Here is a 19,847-nt window from a genome sequence, read left to right on the forward strand (position 1 = left end):
AAAACGGAGGTAGGAGAGTGGGAGGTGAAGGAAGGGAGGGGAAAGAGAGAGAGGGAAGTAAGGGATAAGGAAGAGGGAACAAGGGAGGGGAATAGGAAAGGAAGAGGAAGAAGGAGGAGAAAAGGGAAGGGATACAAAGGAATATACAATGGAATCCTTTCGAGGCTGTTTGTTACAGAGTAGACTATTACTACGAGATCTAATTCTGCATGCTGAAGGATAAGGATAGTGAAGGAAGAAGGCTCCCCCCGCCTCCAAATCCTCCGGTTAAAACTGGCAGGAAAAGGTGAGAAGGACCACCTTGCAGGATGGAAAAACTGACATGGAAATTTCATGGGAAAGACTGAAAAGGAAAAGTTACATTCTATAAGACTTTATTTATCAGCTACCAGTTTGAATGACCTGAAAGAGAAAGTGATAAAGTATAATGAATAATCAAATAAAAAAATAACTAAGGCATGACATTATGTACGGGTACGTTGACTTAATGGGGCGTCTGTACACAAGTTACACCCTAAAACAGTGACCCCTGGTACATTAAAAAAATCCCGATGGTGGTCACTTAACTAACGGAGACCTACGGTGATCCACAGCCCATCACAGGTCGAAAGTAAGCGTATTGACAGTTAACTCAGGATTGTCTGTGCAGATCCTAGTCTGTGTTTATACTACTTATTTTGCATTTAACAACTTGATAAATATATAATGACGTGACGCGACGCTGTGTACGGGTATGTTAACTTTACTGGGTGTCCAGTAGACAGGAGGGGAATGAACTTTCGCGTAGTTGGTAAAAGTAAATCTGTTCCAGATATTTACGACTTTGTTGAAGAAGTATTTTACTTCATGGGATTGGAAACGCTCTCCCATAACTTTGTAGTCATTACTCCACAGAAATGTGCTATTCAGGAGTGAACATACCTAGCTGGGGGTCAGATAACAGATACTTATACAAATGATTTTTAAAGGTTAGTACTGTATCACACTTTACTATATTTGTGAGCAGTTTATTCCATATATTTACAACTCAGTTTTAAAAAAATTCTTAGCTTTTAAATGAGAAATGCTTAGCTTAGGATGAAGGAAAATTGGTGAGGGAAGGGGACGGGAAGGGATGAGTGAGAGGAGAGGGGGGGGGGAAAGGAGAGAGGGAGAGGAGCAGGGGTGAGAGAGAAAAGGGAGGGCTGGCGGGATGGGAGAGAGATGGAGAGACACTTGCATATAAAATCAGGAGGGGTAGGGAGATATGAGCTACATGGAGGGAGGCTGTAGCAGGGAGGGTGACAATGAACTAGGGTGAACAGGGAGGCAAAGGCTGAAGGGATGAGGTAGGTTGGGAGATGTGGAGGACTGGGAGTATGCAGTAAATTTTTTTGTTATTCTCTCTCTCTCTCTCTCTCTCTCTCTCTCTCTCTCTCTCTCTCTCTCTCAATATATATCGATATATATATGTAATACTGTATATGCAAACTATATCTGTATTGAAACTATAATGGCGTTATTCAAAATAATATAAAGCTATACAAAATAAGTCACTGATGAAAAGATGCTTACCTTACCTTACTTCACCTTGCTTTAACTAACCTTACCTTACTTTTTCCTTACTCTACCTTACCTCACCTCACCTCACCTCACTTTACCTTACCTGACCTTACCTTACCTTACCTTACCTCACCTCACCTCACCTCACCTCACCTCACCTTACCTTACCCTACCTCACCTCACCTCACCTTATCTATTACTGTACCTATATACTCATCTACTTACCTGTTTCAGTCGTCCAGTAGATGAGGGCGTTCCGTGGCCTCTCTACACCAGCGCCACGCCTCAGTACTTCGTGTGGAATGGAAACAGCTCGGTCCAGGTCGGCACGGGTCCCAGGGCCACCGCATGCGCTTTCTGGAACGAACTGATGCCCGTCCTTAGGCAGAAGCGAGGTGAGGCACGAGGCGAGGCAGGTGTGGTTCGATGAGGCAGGGGTGGAGATAGGTGTGGTGGGGGTGGAAGGTGTGGTAGTGTGAGGAAGGAGTGTAGGTAGGTTTGGTGGGGCTGGAAGGTTTGGTAGTGTAAGGCAGGCGTGGCAAGGTTAGGAAGGGATGGACGTAGGTGTGGTAGTGTGAGGTATGTGTGGTTGAGGTGGAAGGTGGAATTATTATTATTATTATTATTGTCATTATTATTTAGTGTATATTTTTGGTTGTGTGTGTGTGTGTGTGTGTGTGTGTGTGTGTGTGTGTGTGTGTGTGTGTGTGTGTGTGTGTGTGTGTGTGTGTGTGTGTGTGTGTGTGTGTGTGTGTGTGTGCAGTCCAAAACTTGAAAAAAGATTTTGATGTGACAGGGTGGTTGGAAATGAGCCACTTTCAATTCTGATGCTGATTGACCTATTCTGAGGTGGTGCTTTGGCCCCTAATACTTGTCCCCAATGGTGTTAAAATACACACACTTGGAAGAGGCGACGAAGCATTTCCGTGGAGCTTCATTTGTCTTTGAAGCGAGGCAGATAGACAGGCAGACAGACAGGGGGGAAGGGAGAGAGTTGTATGTCTAGTCTCTGATGTCTATTACTTCACTGATGCTACGGACACACAGTTCTATTCAACAGAAAATGGTGGTAGCTGTGGTGGAGGTAGCTGTGACGATGATGGTGGTGGTGGTGGTGCTGGTGGGAGCTATGATGATCGTGGTGGTGATAGCTGTCATGGTGATGGTGGTGGTGGTAGCTCTGATGGAGATGGTATTGACAGCTGTGGTAGTGATGGTGGTAATGGTGTTGATGGTATCTGTGATGATGATGTGGTGGTGTTAGCTGTGGTGGTGGTGGTGGTGGTGGTGGTGACAGTGGTGGTAGCTGTTCAGGAATGGCTCTTATTAGGGTAAATGCTTTGCGATGCTTTTTTGATTATTACTAAAATAAAAATATCATCATAATTATTACCAATGTTAGTCTCGTATTGTGTCTGCTGGTATTATCATTATTACCGCCTCTTAGTCTCACAACGATTCCAGGAGAACCGCAGACTGCATGAGGATATTGAAGGGCGGAGGTTATGTGTCCTGGCATGGACCGTTACTGATAGGACGAAAATTCTAAATACTTCTTGTACAGTGAAAGGCCATATCAGAATGAGTCATGTCGGTATTATGTTGTGAACAAGTTGGTCGTGTCTACTGGAGATTTTAATGGAACCTGTGAGAGGAATCAGAATTGTCCAGGGTATGTGTCCTGGTATGGGTCATTGCCGATGGAAAAAAATTCAAATCTCCCCAGTGGGGTCAAGGTCATTGTAAGAAACAGTAGGTGGAGACAGGTGGCTATACGTAGGATAGTTACAGAGTTCTAGTTATTATTATTATTATTATTATTATTATTATTATTATTATTACCACTACTACTACCACTAATGTAATCCACAACCTTGCACTCACTAACTCTTTCCTCTCTCAACAGATGGCGGGGTATGCGAAAACGACTTAAGGAAGGCGCTCAGTAAATCGGCCTCTGTTAAATCCTCTTCCCCTCTCATCCTTCCTCTCCTTCTCTCCTCTTTCCTCCCTCTCCTCCTCCTCCTCCCTCCCTACCTCTTCATCAATTAAAGGGGGGATGTTGAGGGAAAAATAGACTGGAGAGAGAAAGGCGAGGAAGAGAATAAACAGAGATACATAAGGAGAAAAATAAAGTTAAATAATGATCAGGGTAAAGCCTATGCGCACATGGAATCAAAGGGTTAAGCTCTTTATTCAGGTAACGCGTGCTTTATTGAGTTCTTGCTGCCTCCAGACGATTTTATTCAGCTTACTAGAGGAATTTTTAACTAGGAAGGGTTAGATGCAACTCTCACTAACCCCTCCACTGAAAACGTCTCTCCTAAGATGAACTAAATCGTCTGGAGGTAGTAAGAAATGACTGTGTAAGGGAGAGAGGTGTGTAGAGGTAAAATAGGAGACAGTAAGGAGGGAAAAAAAGAAGAAAAAGGCTGGAAAAAAGTATGGATGAAGGCCAATCAAGGAAGCAAAGAACATGGGAATTAATGCAAAGATAACGAGGAAGGAGGGGGGGACAGAAGAGGAATTGGAAGAGGAGGGGAAGAAGAGAAAAGGGAGGAAGGAAGAGGAAGAAAAATAGAAACGAAAGAAGACGAAAAGGAAAGAAGACACGAAACGAGAAAGAAGAAGAGGAAGGAAAGTACGATAGGAGAAAAAAGAGGAAAACGAAGGAGAAAAGAGAAAGAAGAGGAAGAAAGCATCTGAGAAGGAAAAGGTTGAAAGCTTCCTAAAACAGAGAAAACAAAAGAAAATGGGAAATAAGCACGAATGATAATGGAGAACGGGAAGATAAACGATAAACGAAAGGGAAAGAATATGAGAAGAGGAAGAGGATGGATATGAAAGTAGAGGAAGACTAAGAAGAGGGAAAAAAAGATGAAAATTAGTGAAGAAAATTGAAGGATGTGAAATAAATAATACCATGACACAAACAGGAATCACAAGACGTCGGTTGAATCACAGAAACTCTCCTTCACAGAAAACGGAGGAAATCATAATCACATGCAAGCGCCTAAAAGCAAAAATAAAAACACTATTTGCCTTAGAGATTGAAAGCACACGAGAGAGGAATGAAGCAGTATCGTTACATGAAACATTTCTGCTTTAGTTTACAATTTTTTGCCATTGGTAGAGAAACAGAGTAAAATCTTATACCCGAGATTTTAAAAAGTATTGTTTTGGGGATGATTTTTGCCTTTATATCAATTGGCTAAATTAATCAATAGAAATTGTAAAATAAACATCATTATACACCACGGAAATATATCATTACGTATACATATCAGCACATCCCGGGAAATGACAGAGAAAATAAGAAAATGTATATAGTTTAAAATCGTTTGTGTGAAAAATTTTACCCTTCTCTGTCTCGCTCGTCAGGCAGGACCACTGGAACTAAGCGCCCAGAAGACTCCAAAACAAATTGAATGTTGTGTGTGTCTGTGTCGATCCCGGAGCTGGCGGTCTCTCTCCCCACAGGCCCAGAGGAAGGTCAAAAGGTCACGCATTCAGGGTAAGAGAGACAACTTTAAAAACTTTTATCCCAAGTAAATGAGACGACGTGGGAGACGAAGCATAATGTCAGTCCCTCTGGTATGCAGAATGTCGCCCTCCCCCCCGACCCTTCCCTAGCTGACAATATGGCTGGATATTTTTCTTTTTCTCCCATAACTCTGCAAGTTTGCTATCTGCTGTCAGGTATACATGTTATTAATCCATAGAAGGTCCATATACGGATTAAGTTCCCTTGTTTCTTATGCTCTCTGGACCCTACCTCACCCCATCCCTAGGGGGAAGAGGTCTGGATGATGATGATGATGATGAATTTCGATTTTTTTTTTTTTTATAAATATTTTATAGATGCGCTGAGAAAGAGGCTTTAAACATTTTTTTCTCGCTCTTCCGAAAACATATGAATGACAAAATACACACACACACACACACACACACACACACACACACAAAGGGAAATTAAATAAAACAGGAGGACTTAATCTGTATATTGACCCCATAGACAATAGGGCCGCATTCGCGTTGGCTTGAGAGACCGTAACACCTCTTCCTCGCCGATTTATGTTGCATAGAAGAAAACTTAATATATCCTCTTAAATGGTACTGATGCGACATAAATAACGTGAAAGAAAATGCTGTGGCGTAAAATGCAAAATAAATAGGTTAGGAGGATACGTTACGGAGACTCCGATGCCACCGACTATAAGCTTGTGTCGTCATGGTTTGTTTACCTTGAGCGTCACTATTACCTCAGCCAATCAGGCGCTGGGAAAATGGCTCTGATCCGTTACGTCATGACTCGCTCGGCCAGTCAGGCGCGAGTGTCCGTGACGTCATGAAGCTTTGCCAATCAGATGAGGTCTTGTGACGCCACGATCCTCGTAACCAATCAGGTGCGAGTATCCGTGACGTCATGAAGCTCGGCCAGTCAGACGCGGGAGTTTTTGTGTCGTCACGATCCCCGTAGCCAATCAAGGCGCTGGGTTATTAGATCAGGCTGACGTCATATCAAGGAACCAGCCAGTCAACCAAGAGGTACAGTATTTCGTTTGTAGATATCACTAGGACGGCTTTTGTTACCCCGTCTGTGTATCTTGTTGTGTCAGTGTTCATTTGTTGATGGTGTTCGTGGAATCTGTTGTTAATCGGAGGAATGTTTCTTTGGATAAATCTCGTCGTTATTTTTGTCCGTAGAAATATTTAAAAGGGTTAAAAAAAAATACTGAAACCTGTGTATAGTGTTGCCACCTTGTCATGTGTGAAATTCATTGTATGTTGTGATGTTAAGATAGGGCTGGATTCTAAGTGGCTTTGCAGATTACGTAACACCTCTTCGTTAGCGATTTATTCTAGATATTACACCTCAGTATTTTGCGTGTAAGCGATGGAAACAATGATTATTAAAACGAGATATGTACGAAAATAATGTTGCTGTAATATGCAAAATAATTCACTAAAGAAGATTTGCTACGAAGCCCCCCATGCCACATAGAAAACGGTCCTGAAAACGAAGCAAATAGTACAGTACTATGAATATATAAGTAGCAACAAGGCGTATAACTGTAGCTGTAATAATAGTATAAATACATAATTATATGAATGAATGGAAAGAGTAAGTCTGTTCAGTTGAGTGATCAGGATCTCTTTACTCTTAGAGGCGTTCGGTTTGTCAAGGAAAATGTTTTAGTTGTTTCAGTGTGGTTGCGTGAGCCCCATCATTCTTATCTATACCCTTTAGGAAGAGAGAGAGAGAGAGAGAGAGAGAGAGAGATGACCTACATTGCTTTGCTATCGCCTTCTCGTGTTTTCCAGCCTCTTATAGTTTACCTCCTGTTTTGGTATAGGTAACATAACCTTTGTAGGCAATAATAATTTAACTCATTACGATACCAGTGTAGATGTCACCTCTTCACTGAGCTTTCTAGGAGTAAACGTGAGTCAAGAGTATATATTATAAATACAAATGAGTAGGTAGGCTGATACAAGGCACCAAGATAGACCTCTCACTGTAGGCTAGGCTGGAATCAAATCTTGCCTGTGCACTCATAAGCTTCTTGAGCATAAACACAATTTCTTGGCCCTGGCAGATCTTGTACATAGACTAAATATATCTGTACATTATGGGCTAATTATAATGTTTGGCTGCACAGACTGTGGATACTGTCCAACTGAAATCAGCAAGACCAAACCCAGCCGTGAAACCCATATACTTCTGTCTTAACTTTGGTATCCTTTACACCAAACCCAGGTATCCTTCAGCCTTAATCTTGACATCCTTCAGCCCAAACCTTGACATCCTTTATTCTAACCTTGATATCCTTCAGCCCTAACCATGACTTCCTGCACCTTGACATCCTGCCTTCCTAACCTTAACATCCTTCAGCCCTAACCTTCTAAAATAAGGGGGAAAAAAGTGTGTGACTTTCATGGTTGGGTTGGGTTGGGTTAGATTTGGTTTGCGTCATATCCAGTAAGAATAGCTGTGCGGCTGAGCATACCAATTCCTCATTTTTGTTGGTAGGAGAAAAAAAAATCACACTTGTCGAGAGTTCTAGTGAAAATAGAAAAATATAGACAATGCAAAATCACAGAAATCTAGCAGAATTGGTAGAGATATAATTGTTGGGTTTCTGATCACATTGAAGCTTCTGTTAGTGAGACGACTAATTAGGACTAAATTGTAAGACTTTTTCCACACAATATTGATGTAGATATTAATATTTGTTGGTATACATATTAATTTATTTACAGGGAATACATAATTAGCTGATACAGGTAAACATGTATTACACAGGAATGAAGGCTGGTACAGAATACATGTAGACTGACAGTGATATATAAGAATCTTGACTGACACAGAGTATATATAGGATGACATACAGAACACATAAAAAATACATAAGAATATTGCTTGAAATACATGTAATACATCTGATTAATTATTACACCTTACAGGGTACATAACAATATCGGTTGACATAAAATTAAAAATGATATTGATTGATATATGTAAGAATTTTTGATTAATATACATAGGCCGTATTATACACTGAATATTGGTTGGTTGGCATAGAATACATAAAAATACATAGGAATATTAAATTCTGGTCTTTTTTTTCAGGCCCTCTTGTCACATCATCTGGTCTTTATATTATGTTGCTCCTACACCTGTGTATAATAATAATAATAATAATAATAATAATAATAATAATAATAATATCAATAAAACCTTTACTCGACCAGGTGTTCTTGGTCATATACATTGGTTTTCCATCCTTCTTTAGTGAGAGAGAGAGAGAGAGAGAGAGAGAGATTGGTCGTATACAGTTCCTCCTCCTCCTATAGTTTGTAGCTGTGATTTGGGGGTTAAATAGATAGATAGATAGATAGACAGATAGACAGGTAGATTAAGTCATATATGTATATCCACTCCATCCCTCCACCTCATCCTAGGTCTCCCCCTGCCCATCCCACCTTCCACCTCACTCACACATCCTCTCCCAGTCAGTCTCTCATCCTCTGTTCTCTCTCCTCATGGTCAGACACAGACAAAAAATCGATATCTCATTCTGTATGCCTCACACAACACGAGTCACGCTTCTTCTGTCTCATGGAAATCCGTCTGTCACTACAAAGACTGCGCTTGTCAGACACTCTGGCGTTACAACAATACCTTCTCTTCATCTTTCTTTTGGGCCTTCGTCGTGTCTCATCTTACCATCTTTCCTTCCTCCCTTCTGACTCTCCCCTTGCTTTCTCGTCTTCATATCTTCCTTCTGACTTTCTCCTTGCTTTCTTTTCTATCTTCATTCCTTCTTTCTCCTTGCTCTCTCTTTTTCCTTCTTCCTACGTTCTCATTTATCTTTCTTTCACGCCCTCATACCATCTTTTCTCATTTTTCCTTCCTTCCCTCTTCCTCTCCTCATTTCCTCTTTACTTTCTCTCATTCCCACATTTCCTTTACTCTTTCATTCATGGGCTTTTATCCTTTCCATTCTCATCTCTGTTTCCTTCCTTCTCCCTTACTTTCCATCCTTCCCTCTTCCTTACAATTTTTTCCTTCCTATAGTGCCTTCCAATCCTCTTTCTTTCATTCCTTCTTATCGCCTCCTTTTCTCGTCTTTTTTTTCCTCCCTTCCTTCCTACCTTCCTTCTTTCCCTTTTTTCTTCTCCTCCTTCCTTCTTTCCTTCCTTAATAGGCGATGCATCATGGAGGACACTTTTTGGTCAATCATCTCTCATTTTTCTTACTTTCTCTTTCTCTCCTTCCCTCTGTTCTCTAGTCTTTCCTTCCTTCCCTCCTTCAGTCATTCCTTCCTTCCCTCTTTCAGTCTTTCTTCCCTTCCCTCTTTCAGTCTTTCCTTCTCTCCTTTAGTCTTTCCTTCCTTCCTTCCTTTACTTCTTCATTCTCCGTCCGCAACCAGATGTGCCAGCATGGGTAAGGCAGTACAGTCACTCACCTACCATTTGTCAGCATCAGCACACACCCACACTGCAGCCGCCTTGCAACACCCAGCCTCATCCCCCCCTCTTCCTTCTACACATCACACCATACCGCACTGCAGCACCACATTCCAGTACCACACTGCAACACCACAATGCAGTAGATTCAAAACACATCACACCACATCACACAACACACTGCAACCTCATGCCATACCACCCTAAGTCACACCATAACATAACACAACACTGCAACACCACACCACCACGCTACACCACACCACGTCACATCATGCAACACCTCACTGAAGCACAACACATCACAGCACATCAAACCACACCACACTTTAACCCCACACCATACCACCCCAAATCAGACAATAATGCAATACAACACTGAACACAGCGTCACCACACCACACCATTCCACATCACGCAACACTGGACCGCAGCACGCCACACCACACCGCCCTATACAGTATACAGCACGCACAAAACACCACCACACCACACCACAACACCGTACAGCAATACCACAGGGCAGCCACCCCACTAAACCCTACATCTTCCATTCTCCTTCCCCCACACCACACCAGAACACACCTCACCCTTCTCTCATTTTTTGACAGCCTCGCAGCATCAAACTATTTCTCAGTACAAATTTCGCAACACTCTTTTATCTTGCAACTTAACGTTTCGACAGCACTTTTCCCATCAGCACAAATTCTACTGTTTAGGAAATCAATATCGCAAAATCACGATATCCCTCAGCATTAAATATTGCATAAAGGAACACCGATGCAATATTCGGTGTTCGGCAGCTTCAGGAAAAACATGTTGGAAGGAAAAGAGGGTTGTACTTTGTTTTTTGTTAGGTTGCACTGGCAGCAAGAGCAAAACATACACACACACACACACACACACACACACACACACACACACACACACACACACACACACACACCGCGCGCTCGTCAAAACATCATCGCTCCGCCTTGCTAGAGGTTGGCGATAAACAGGCAGGAAGAGGAAAAAAGAGGTAAGGAAAAAGAGGATGAGGAATGGACAGAAGAGAGTGAAGAGGAGGGGGAAGAGAAAGACAGACGAGAATGAAGGGTAGGAAGAGAGAAGAGGAAAAAGGGAGACGAAGAGGAGAAAGAAACAAAGGGAAGATGGAAGAGGAATGAGAAGGAAGAGAAGGATAGAGGTGGACAGGGAGAAGGAAGGGAGCGAGGGAGTGGAAGGAAGGGAAGGGAAGGCAAAGGGAAAGAGGTTGGGAAAGGAGGAAGAAGGAGGAGAGGAGGAAGAAAAAGGGAAGAAGAGACATAGGTTAAGGAAAGCAGAGGATGGGAAGGAAAAGGGAAGGATTTGTGAAGGAATGAAGGCAAGAATTGGAGAAGAGAAGGAAGGAAGAAAATGGTTGTGAAGGAAAGAATGAGGTAAGAAGAATTGGAAGATTTAGGGAAGGAAGGAATAAGCATATGCATCAGATAGGTAAGGAAGGAAAGAGGCAGTGAGGGAAGGAAGTAAGAAAGGAGGAATGAAGGAAGGAGGGAAGGAGGCAGGAAGGAGGGAAGGAGGCAGGAAGGAGGGGAGGAGGCAGGAAGGAGGGGAGGAGGCAGGAAGGAGGGGAGGAGGCAGGAAGGAGGGGAGGAGGCAGGAAGGAGGGGAGGAGGCAGAGAAGGTACATTAGTCAAGCAGATGAATACATTAATCTTACAAACGCACGCACATTCAAACACACACGCACGCACGTAACATACATACACATACGTACATGCATACATACACACAGGAATACAAGCACAAGAACATAGAAATACATATACAAAACACACACACACACACACACACACACACACACACACATACATTCAAAGAGAGGAGTGACGCAACCGGGTGGAAGCAATTAGTAGGTATGCTCCTTGAGTGAGAGAGAGAGAGAGAGAGAGAGAGAGAGAGAGAGAGAGAGACAGACAGACAGACAGACAGACAGACAGACAGACAGACACAGGTAGACAGACAAAGGCAGAAACAGAGACAGAAATAAGAAAAAAAGAAGAAGGGGAGTGTGAGTATAACCAAGAACTCTGCAGAAAGAGAGTGGGGTGGGATTACTTAAGGGAAAGAGGGATTAGGGGAGCTGAGGAGCTTGCGAGAGAGAAATTAGGAGAGGGAAGAAGGGAGGAGAGAAGGAGAAGAAGGAAGAGAGAGGAAGGAGGAGAGGGAAGGACGAGGGAGGAAGACAGTAGGAGAAGAAAGAAAGAGGAGGGAGGAGAGGAGGAGAAGGGAGAAAGAGGGAGGAGGAGAAGGAAGAAAATGAGAGAAGGAGAAGGAGTGGAGGAGGAGGAAGGAAGCAGGGAGGAGGAGAAGAGGGTGAAGAGAAGGAGCGCTAAAATAAGGGAAGGAAGAATGAGGACGAAAAAAAGGGGAAGGTGAGGTAGGGGAGAGGAAAGGAGGAAAGAACTGAGGGAAGAAGGAATGAGGAAGGAGAGAGAGAAAAGAAAGATAGAAAAGGAGAAGGGGAGAGAAAAGAATGGGGGAAGTTGGAGGAAACGAGTACACTGGAAAGAAATGAAAATGGCAATGATTGATCGGTCAGTGAGAGAGAGAGAGAGAGAGAGAGAGAGAGAGAGAGAGAGAGAGAGAGAGAGGCCATCCAGTCATTTCCATACCCCTTTTACCTTAACTTGGCCTAAAACTGCCATCTCTCTTTAAGCCCAATTCTAACAACAAATTATCACTAGTCTATGCAACAAATTAGCACTCGCCTATGATGCTAGTCACGAAGCAGTGTGATGGAAAGGATGTAGAGCCTTAGCACTGCCTTCCTCTGCCATTAACCTGCGAGGAAAAAGCCGCCACAGGACAAAAAACTGGGCCAAGTTAAGGTAAAACGACTATAGATGATCAGGCCTTAATAATAAATGAAATGCTAACTCTCCAACAACACAATATTTAGACACAGGACAGGGAAGTAAAAGTCTTTCCCTCACCATCCTTCACACTTTTTCCTGCCGGATTTCCCGTCCATGACAATACAAAGCAAGGCCATTTGTATCTATATCCACTGACAGGCATCTTTCCTTCCTCCATTTTCACTGAACTAACCAATACATACTTTTTTTTTTCTTTACTAGATCTAAAACTGCCTTCCCTTCATCAAGGGCGTTGAGTTGTAACAAATGATTAACACTATCATGGTGCTAGTCACGAAGAAGTGCTGCGGAAAGGATGTAAAGCCACTGAGCTACGTGAAGTAAACTGCAGTAGGACGAAATTCTGAGCAAGTTAAGGTGAAAGAACTATAGTTGTCAAGACTCCATATTATACTAATACAAGTCATAGATAGATAAATAGACAGATAGAAAAACCAAGCCAGGGGATGAGATAGGAAGTGTGTCAGCAACCCTTGCAACTCTTAAGTGAAGGAATGCTGGACGTGCACAGGAAGCAGTCCATACACACAGACATACAGTGTTCTAGAAGCTTCACAATAGTATAGCCCACGTGACACGACCCCTGCTAAACGAGAACGTAGGAATCAGAGCTCAGAACGGGGCTAGCCATAGAACCTGCAGGTAGTGGAGAGATCAAACAAGAAGAGGGCTCCGACTAGACCTAGTAAATTAAGTCCCTGTGTAATACATACGCTGCTCAACTTAGACTTTCTTTGAAGATAATAAATCAAGATCAACTCCCTGTATTCATCTTTAACTTCTCCTGCTCTTCAATTACCAAAATAACTTCAACCAAAACTCAAGACTTACCTGTTACAGGACTAAAGAGTTACACATATATTAATGGTGGCTACGACGTTCCAACATAGTAGCTGCAAATTTCGAAAAAAAAACAAAAATTAAGACCTTCATTGATGTAAGAGAGAGAGAGAGAGAGAGAGAGAGAGAGAGAGAGTTAAAGAGGTAGTGAGTGACATCCGAACCCACGTCTCAAGACCTTTCACAAATTTTCACTCTGTGCTTTCTCCATTTGCGTCTGATTTTTAAATTTTTCCCTCTTTTGCTCCTCACATCTATTTGATTTCCACATCCTCTCTCTTCCTGCTTATTTTTCTTCACTCACGCTCTATTTCTTCCTCTTAAATTCTTCCTCTAGCCATTTCTTTACCTGTACATAATATATTCAGTTTGAATTTTCGTCTCTGCCTGTCTTTTTATTTATCTGTTTGTCTTCGTCTTTATTTCTCCGTATTCTTTGCTTCCTGTTAATATCTTCCTCTTGATTTCCTCATCTTCGCCTCGTCATTTTCGTCACCTCATTTCCTCATGTTCGTTTGTCATTATTTTATTTTTTACATACATGGTTCATCTCTTTTTTTCTCGTTTCTGTATTTCTTCACACCTTTGTTTCCTCATCTTCATCTCCGTTTCTCTAACTTCTTTCTTCATGATCATCTTCCTGTCCGTGAGTGACGTGGAGTGGGGGAGAGGGAGTGGGAGGTCGAGGGTGATATGGAGGGATGAAGAGGTATATGAGAGAGGGGTGTGTGAGCTGGTGGGAAGGGCAGAGAAATTGCGAGGGACAGGGCGACATGGAGGCAATTGTTTGTGTCCACCCCTACAGGGATTAAGGTGTCTAGCAATAGATAGATTTTTTCATATCCATCACTATTTCCTCATTTCCTCTTTTTTTTTATCTTTTTCTTCATATTCATCTCCACTTGATTGTTTCTCCACCTCTTTCATTACCTTGTTCATCCTTCATTTCATTATGACACCTCCATTTCTTCATCTTTGTCTTCATTTCTTCATATTCTCATTATTGCATCACCTGCGGCCTTATTACACTCATTTTTCTTCTCACTTCGTCTTCCGTGTTTCATCATCTTCACCACCATTCCTTCATTTTCATATCCAATTCATCATCTTTCTTCTCATTTCATCTGTATTTCTTCATCTCCACCTTCGTTTCTTCATCTCCGTCTCTTCTTATTCATTTCCCAGGCTTCGTTTCAGTCTAACCTTCCTCACCTCCTCTTTAACACCGTCACCTCAGCTCAAATTCTCATCTCCTTCACCCCTTCACTACGAGGCGTCTAAGCTGAATAAAATCGTCTGGTTGTAGTAAGGATGAATAAAGAAATGAAAATCGTATGAACGAGGTTAATGGGAACTAGCTACCTCACTCTTTCCAAAATTATTATTATTATTATTATTATTATTATTATTATTATTCCAACTTCTTTTTCCCATCGAAGGAATGAGTGAGATTTAGGTCCAGAGATTAAAACACACACACACACACACACACACACACACACACACACACACACACACACACACACACACACACACACACACACACAAAGGGGAGAAACCTATTATCACCATGTCCAGTTAAATGAGCCACACATTGATCAATTCGCCACGCAATCTCCCGGAATCCTGACTCTAACGCAAACGACCCTAAAACTTTTAACGCCTTTCCTCCACCCCTCCTTAAAGAACCAAAAGTCTCTCCTAAAACCACTACCCATTTCCCCAAACGACCAGAATTTCCCCAGTTCCTCCTTACCTAAAATTACTTAAAACTTTCCCTCACCTTCTCTAGTGTACCTTAAAGTTTCACACGAAAAACACTTCCCTCTTCCTCGCATCCTCCCTTAATGACCTAAAATCTCTCCCCAAAGCTACTTCTTATTTCCCCAATCCTCCCTAAATTACCTAAAATAATCTACCCCAATTTGTTGCTCACTCAGTCATTCCTAAGTGACCTAAAAAGTCTCCCCTAAATTAATTCTTGTTTCATAGTAGCCATTCATCCCATAAATGACCTAAAATATCTCCCCAAAGGTGTTCCCCCTTTTTCCCAATCCTCCCTAGTTACCTAAAATCCTCACCCCCCCCCAAGTACTTCCTACAAATACTTCTAATTTCATTTCATCATCCCTAAATGTCCTAAAAATGTCTCTGCCAGAAATATTTCTCATTTCACTCGATCATCCGTAAATTCCTAAGAATCTCGTCTCCCCACAAATACTTTCCATTTCACTCCCTCATCCCTAAATGTCCGTAGAATCTTTCGCTCACAAATCCTTCTCATTTCACTCCATCATGCATAAGTGAACTAAAAATCCCTCTCACACAAATCCTTCCCATTTCATTCCATCATCCCTAAATGACCTAAAAATCTCTCCCACAAACACTTCTCGTTTCATTCCACCATCCCCGTGTCCTAAAATTTTCCCACCCTCAGACATTTCACACCATCCTCCCTAAGCAACTTAAAATCTCTCTCCCACAAATGCTCCTCATTTCATATAATCTTCCCTAATTAACCAAACAAGAAATTCAATTATACCTGAACTGGGCCCAGGTAGATCCGAGACAGTCCAATTTCTCGGTACAAAGGAAATTTCTAAATGTACCTATAATTCTTTCTTCTCTCAATATTCTCATTTTCCCAGCCCTCTCAGATGATCATAATCTTTCAGTTCGATTACTTTTTAAATATATTTTTCCTGTTATTAGGCGACTATGACAGATTTCGGAAAACTAACAGGTGTGAGGGATTAAATGAGGGCTCTGTGTAACCCCCCTGGCTCGAAAACTTATCTCCAAAGCTGAGTAAAATCGTCTGGGGAAAGAAATAAAGCCACTTCCCAAACCTGTCTCCCATTTCTGTTCATCTCGCAGCTTATTCTGGTCTCTTGTGAATTTCTCTATCTTTTATCCAAGCTTTCTTTCATCATTATATCATCATCTTGTTTTCCCCCAGCGATTCATGGTTTGATTTCCTTCGTCTTTTCCTTTCCTTTCCTTCATCCTCGTTTCCTGCCTGTCCACTAGTTTCACCTCGCCCACCTCTCTCTGCCATCTGTCTTCCTTTCCAAATTCTCTGTTATTCTTCATTTCTGTCACCCTTTATTTTCTGTTGCGTCCTGCTTTCCTCTCTCTCTCTCTCTCTCTCTCTCTCTCTCTCTCTCTCTCTCTCTCTCTCTCTCTCTCCGGCGCATCCACGCCAACACCACAACACTCCTTCACTTCCTCATTTATCTGTCACTGTCTCTCAACGTAATGATAATCCAACAGAACAAGACAACGGAATTAAGGGTCTATGCAAGAATAATCATCAGGGAAACAAAGGTAACCCAAGGAAAAAGTAATTTTGGGATTGTGTTCCGGCGAAATGGGAAATGAGGTAAAAAAAAAAAAAAAAGCCTCTTGTTTTGGCTTCCTTTGTCCTACTTCCGGGTTGTGGTGGTTGCCGTGGATGCTTCATTTGTTCTTTCTCCTTCTTCTTCCTTCTTCCTTCTTCTTCTTCTCCTTTTTCTCCTTCGTCATAACCATCATCATCGCTGATGTAAATGATAAAGATAGTGAACCCAGAAATGAACCTCGCTGCACGCCACTTGTAGCTGTTGCCCTGTTACAAGTTTCCCCATTGACTATTACTCCCTGAGGTCGGTCGGTCAAACAGTTCTGAATTCATCCAAGGAGTTTTCAATGCATTCTCAGTGCACGAAATCCTTACCATCAACCTTCGATGAGGTACTCTACTGAACGTCTTCTATAAGTTCAGCTAAAGAATGTCAGTTGCTTGGCACTGGTCACAATCAGTTTCTTAACCACAAGCGATGCCGCCTAAACCTTCTTGCAAGTTATACAGAAACTTATTATAATCTATAATCGTAAATTCTAGAGGGTCCACACGGAACACTGATACAGGTGGAGAACACAAGACAAGAATGAGGGGCAAGGGGGTAGGGGTAAAGGGGCGACAGAGGGTGTACTGTGAAGAAGACTGAAATAGAGAGAGCGGGGGGGGGGGGAGAGAGAAAGAACACAAGGCACAGAGAGAGGGAGAGGACACAAGACACGGAGAGAAAGAGCGTGGAGGGGCCGAGTCGGGGGCAGGGGGAGGGGGTAGTGAAGACGGAGCAATACCATAATGGAACAGGAAGGGGTCGATAATGATGCTCCACTACGCCGCTCACACACCCTTAAAGCAGAAGGGGCAGGTAAGGACAAAGAGAGACACGAGGAACCTGTATTCTTTTCACCTGATCTTGGCCTAAAGCTGAAGTCTCTGTACCTTGAATGCTAAGCTGTTACGGGAGCTTAACACCACTAACACACCCTTAAGGCAGCAGGACACGTAAGGACAAGGAATTACACAAGGCAGCTATACTCATTTCCCTTCATAGTTGTCTGAACTTAAAATATCTCAGTCTTAATTGCTAAACTGTAATAGGAGATTTTTTTGCCACTTATATATACTTAAAGGAGAAAGGGGAGGGAATATCAAGGAGGGGTCCAAGATACTTATACCCCTTCTAATTCTGTCCTTCTATAAGCGTCTTCATTTGGTTTTGGGCTGGCACTGCTAGCTGATGCTGCTCGTGTTAGCCAGATTATGGAGAGGTGGCGTAAGAACATCACAGACAAACTACCAGCAAAATAAATTATGCTCGATTAACTTATCTCCGATATACATATATAAGTAAATAAATAGATAAAGGCAGATGCATATATAGATAGATAAAAATAGCATCCTGACAGCATAAAATTAATTTCTTGGGAGGACGGTGCACGAATTAACTCTTATCGGTGCAGTCACTCATTCCACCATATCAACGCCCCGCACATACACCCGGCAATACACGATAACAACTAATACACCCATTTGTCTGGGGAAAACTGTGGATGTTTTCTTGTTAGGGTCGGGTCGGGTCGTGGGCCGAGGACAAAAATAACACACCACACCTCACACATCTAACAGCACGACTGATGATGCGTGGGGTTTTTCCTATGGTGGGAGATTCCTGTCACAACTCAACAAAAGTGATCGGACATACAATTGTCGTGGGGCTCTTGTGATTCTGTTACATTTTCGTTCTTGTCATTCACAGTTGCTCTATTGCTTAATCTTATTGGACGTGTAAGACCTGGGAACGACTTAAGTGCCAAGACCAGGATGAAAATTGGATACAGGGAAATGGAAAGGACTGTGTGCGGGTTGAGTAGGCAGGATAAAGAAAGAAAGTAGAAATCTCTGAAAGTTAAGGAGAAAGGAAATCTGTAGATCAAAGGGTAGAAGAGAATGTGCTTTAGAATGGTTACGTAAAAGGAGCAGATGTGAAAAAGAAAGGTTAAGTGATAAGGTTGAGGGTGCGTGGGGGTGTGGAAGGCCAAGAAGCAGGTGAATGAATGATTTAAGTGAATGTGAGAAGGAGTGGAGTTTGGAAAATGAAGACTTTGACTTACCATAGGACAGAATGGGATGGGTGATAGGACTGGATGGATGATAGGACTGGAGGGGTGACAGGACTGAATGGGTGAAAGAATTGGATGGGTGATAAAATTGGATGGCTAATAGAAAAGGATGGGTGATGTATCCATAGTAGTGGAAGTGACTAGCCTTGCATCCCCATTTTTCTAACTAACCAGTCAGTAAAATGGTCTCTATCCCACAAGCATTTAGGAAACACGTGTCTGGCTGGGTGGGAACGAGAAATTTTAAGCTTGAATTACGCGTGAAAGAATGCGTGGTTATGGTATAGGGAATTCTGGTGGTACTTCGATGGATTAATTGCCTTGTTGTTTTAAATTCTCGATCCCAATCACCTCATATAGTAGTGACAAAGAGGATGATGATGATGATGATGATGATTAAGGTTATGATGTTGATGATGATGATGATGATAGGGATGGAGGTGATGATGATGATAGTGTTGTTGATGACGACGACGATGATGATGATGATGATGATGATGATGATGATAATGATAATGGAGGCAGAGTTGATGATAATGATAATGATGGATGTAGAGTTGATGATGATGATGCAGGTAGGGTTGATGATGATGATGCAGGCAGGGTTGATGATGATGATGATGATGATGATGATAATGATAATGGAGATAGAGTTGATGATAATGATGGAGGAAGAGTTGTTTATGATGATGGTGCAGGTAGAGTTGATGATGATGATGATGATGATGATGATGATGATGATGACGATGATGATGATGGTGTGGGAGGTGATGAACCCCTTCAGGACGCGAAATATATTTACCATTTAGCCTAGTTCTTAATGTCACCAGACGATTTTATTAATTCCAATGATGGCTTCAGTTTTCAGAGTTAAAATAAATCTTCGTTTTTTTTTGTTTTGTTTTTTCAAAATGTGAATAGTCTTTTTCATTATGTTTGTTGCTGCCATCAGATTATTTTATTCGGCTTAAGACTCTCTCTCTCTCTCTCTCTCTCTCTCTCTCTCTCTCTCTCTCTCTCTCTCTCTCATCCCGTACACACAGAAAGCTCTGATCTCTCGTTTCTTCGCCCATTAGCGAGAGCTGAGGAGAGTCTGGGGAGAGAGAGGGAAAG

General features: G+C 42.2%; 2 protein-coding genes across 2 annotated transcripts in view; both read left to right on the forward strand.

Annotated features, from left to right (window-relative positions):
* LOC145398169 (acetylcholinesterase-like) overlaps positions 1-3,626 on the forward strand; it is a 193,861-nt gene extending 190,235 nt beyond the window's left edge. Inside the window, exons 6-7 of the mRNA XM_080271119.1 lie at positions 1,777-1,937; positions 3,449-3,626. Of these exons, the coding sequence (XP_080127245.1) occupies positions 1,777-1,937; positions 3,449-3,594 (307 nt within the window). The 3' untranslated portion in view covers positions 3,595-3,626. The remainder of the gene's footprint in view (positions 1-1,776; positions 1,938-3,448) is intronic.
* A 13,783-nt stretch (positions 3,627-17,409) lies between these two features.
* Positions 17,410-19,847, forward strand: part of LOC145398116 (uncharacterized) — a 31,717-nt gene continuing 29,279 nt past the window's right edge. Inside the window, exons 1-2 of the mRNA XM_080271070.1 lie at positions 17,410-17,479; positions 18,371-18,481. Of these exons, the coding sequence (XP_080127196.1) occupies positions 17,410-17,479; positions 18,371-18,481 (181 nt within the window). The remainder of the gene's footprint in view (positions 17,480-18,370; positions 18,482-19,847) is intronic.

Source organism: Coenobita brevimanus, chromosome 44 (assembly GCF_032717465.1).
Source record: "Coenobita brevimanus isolate Jiangsu-jjx chromosome 44, ASM3271746v2, whole genome shotgun sequence".
NCBI lineage: Eukaryota > Metazoa > Arthropoda > Malacostraca > Decapoda > Coenobitidae > Coenobita > Coenobita brevimanus.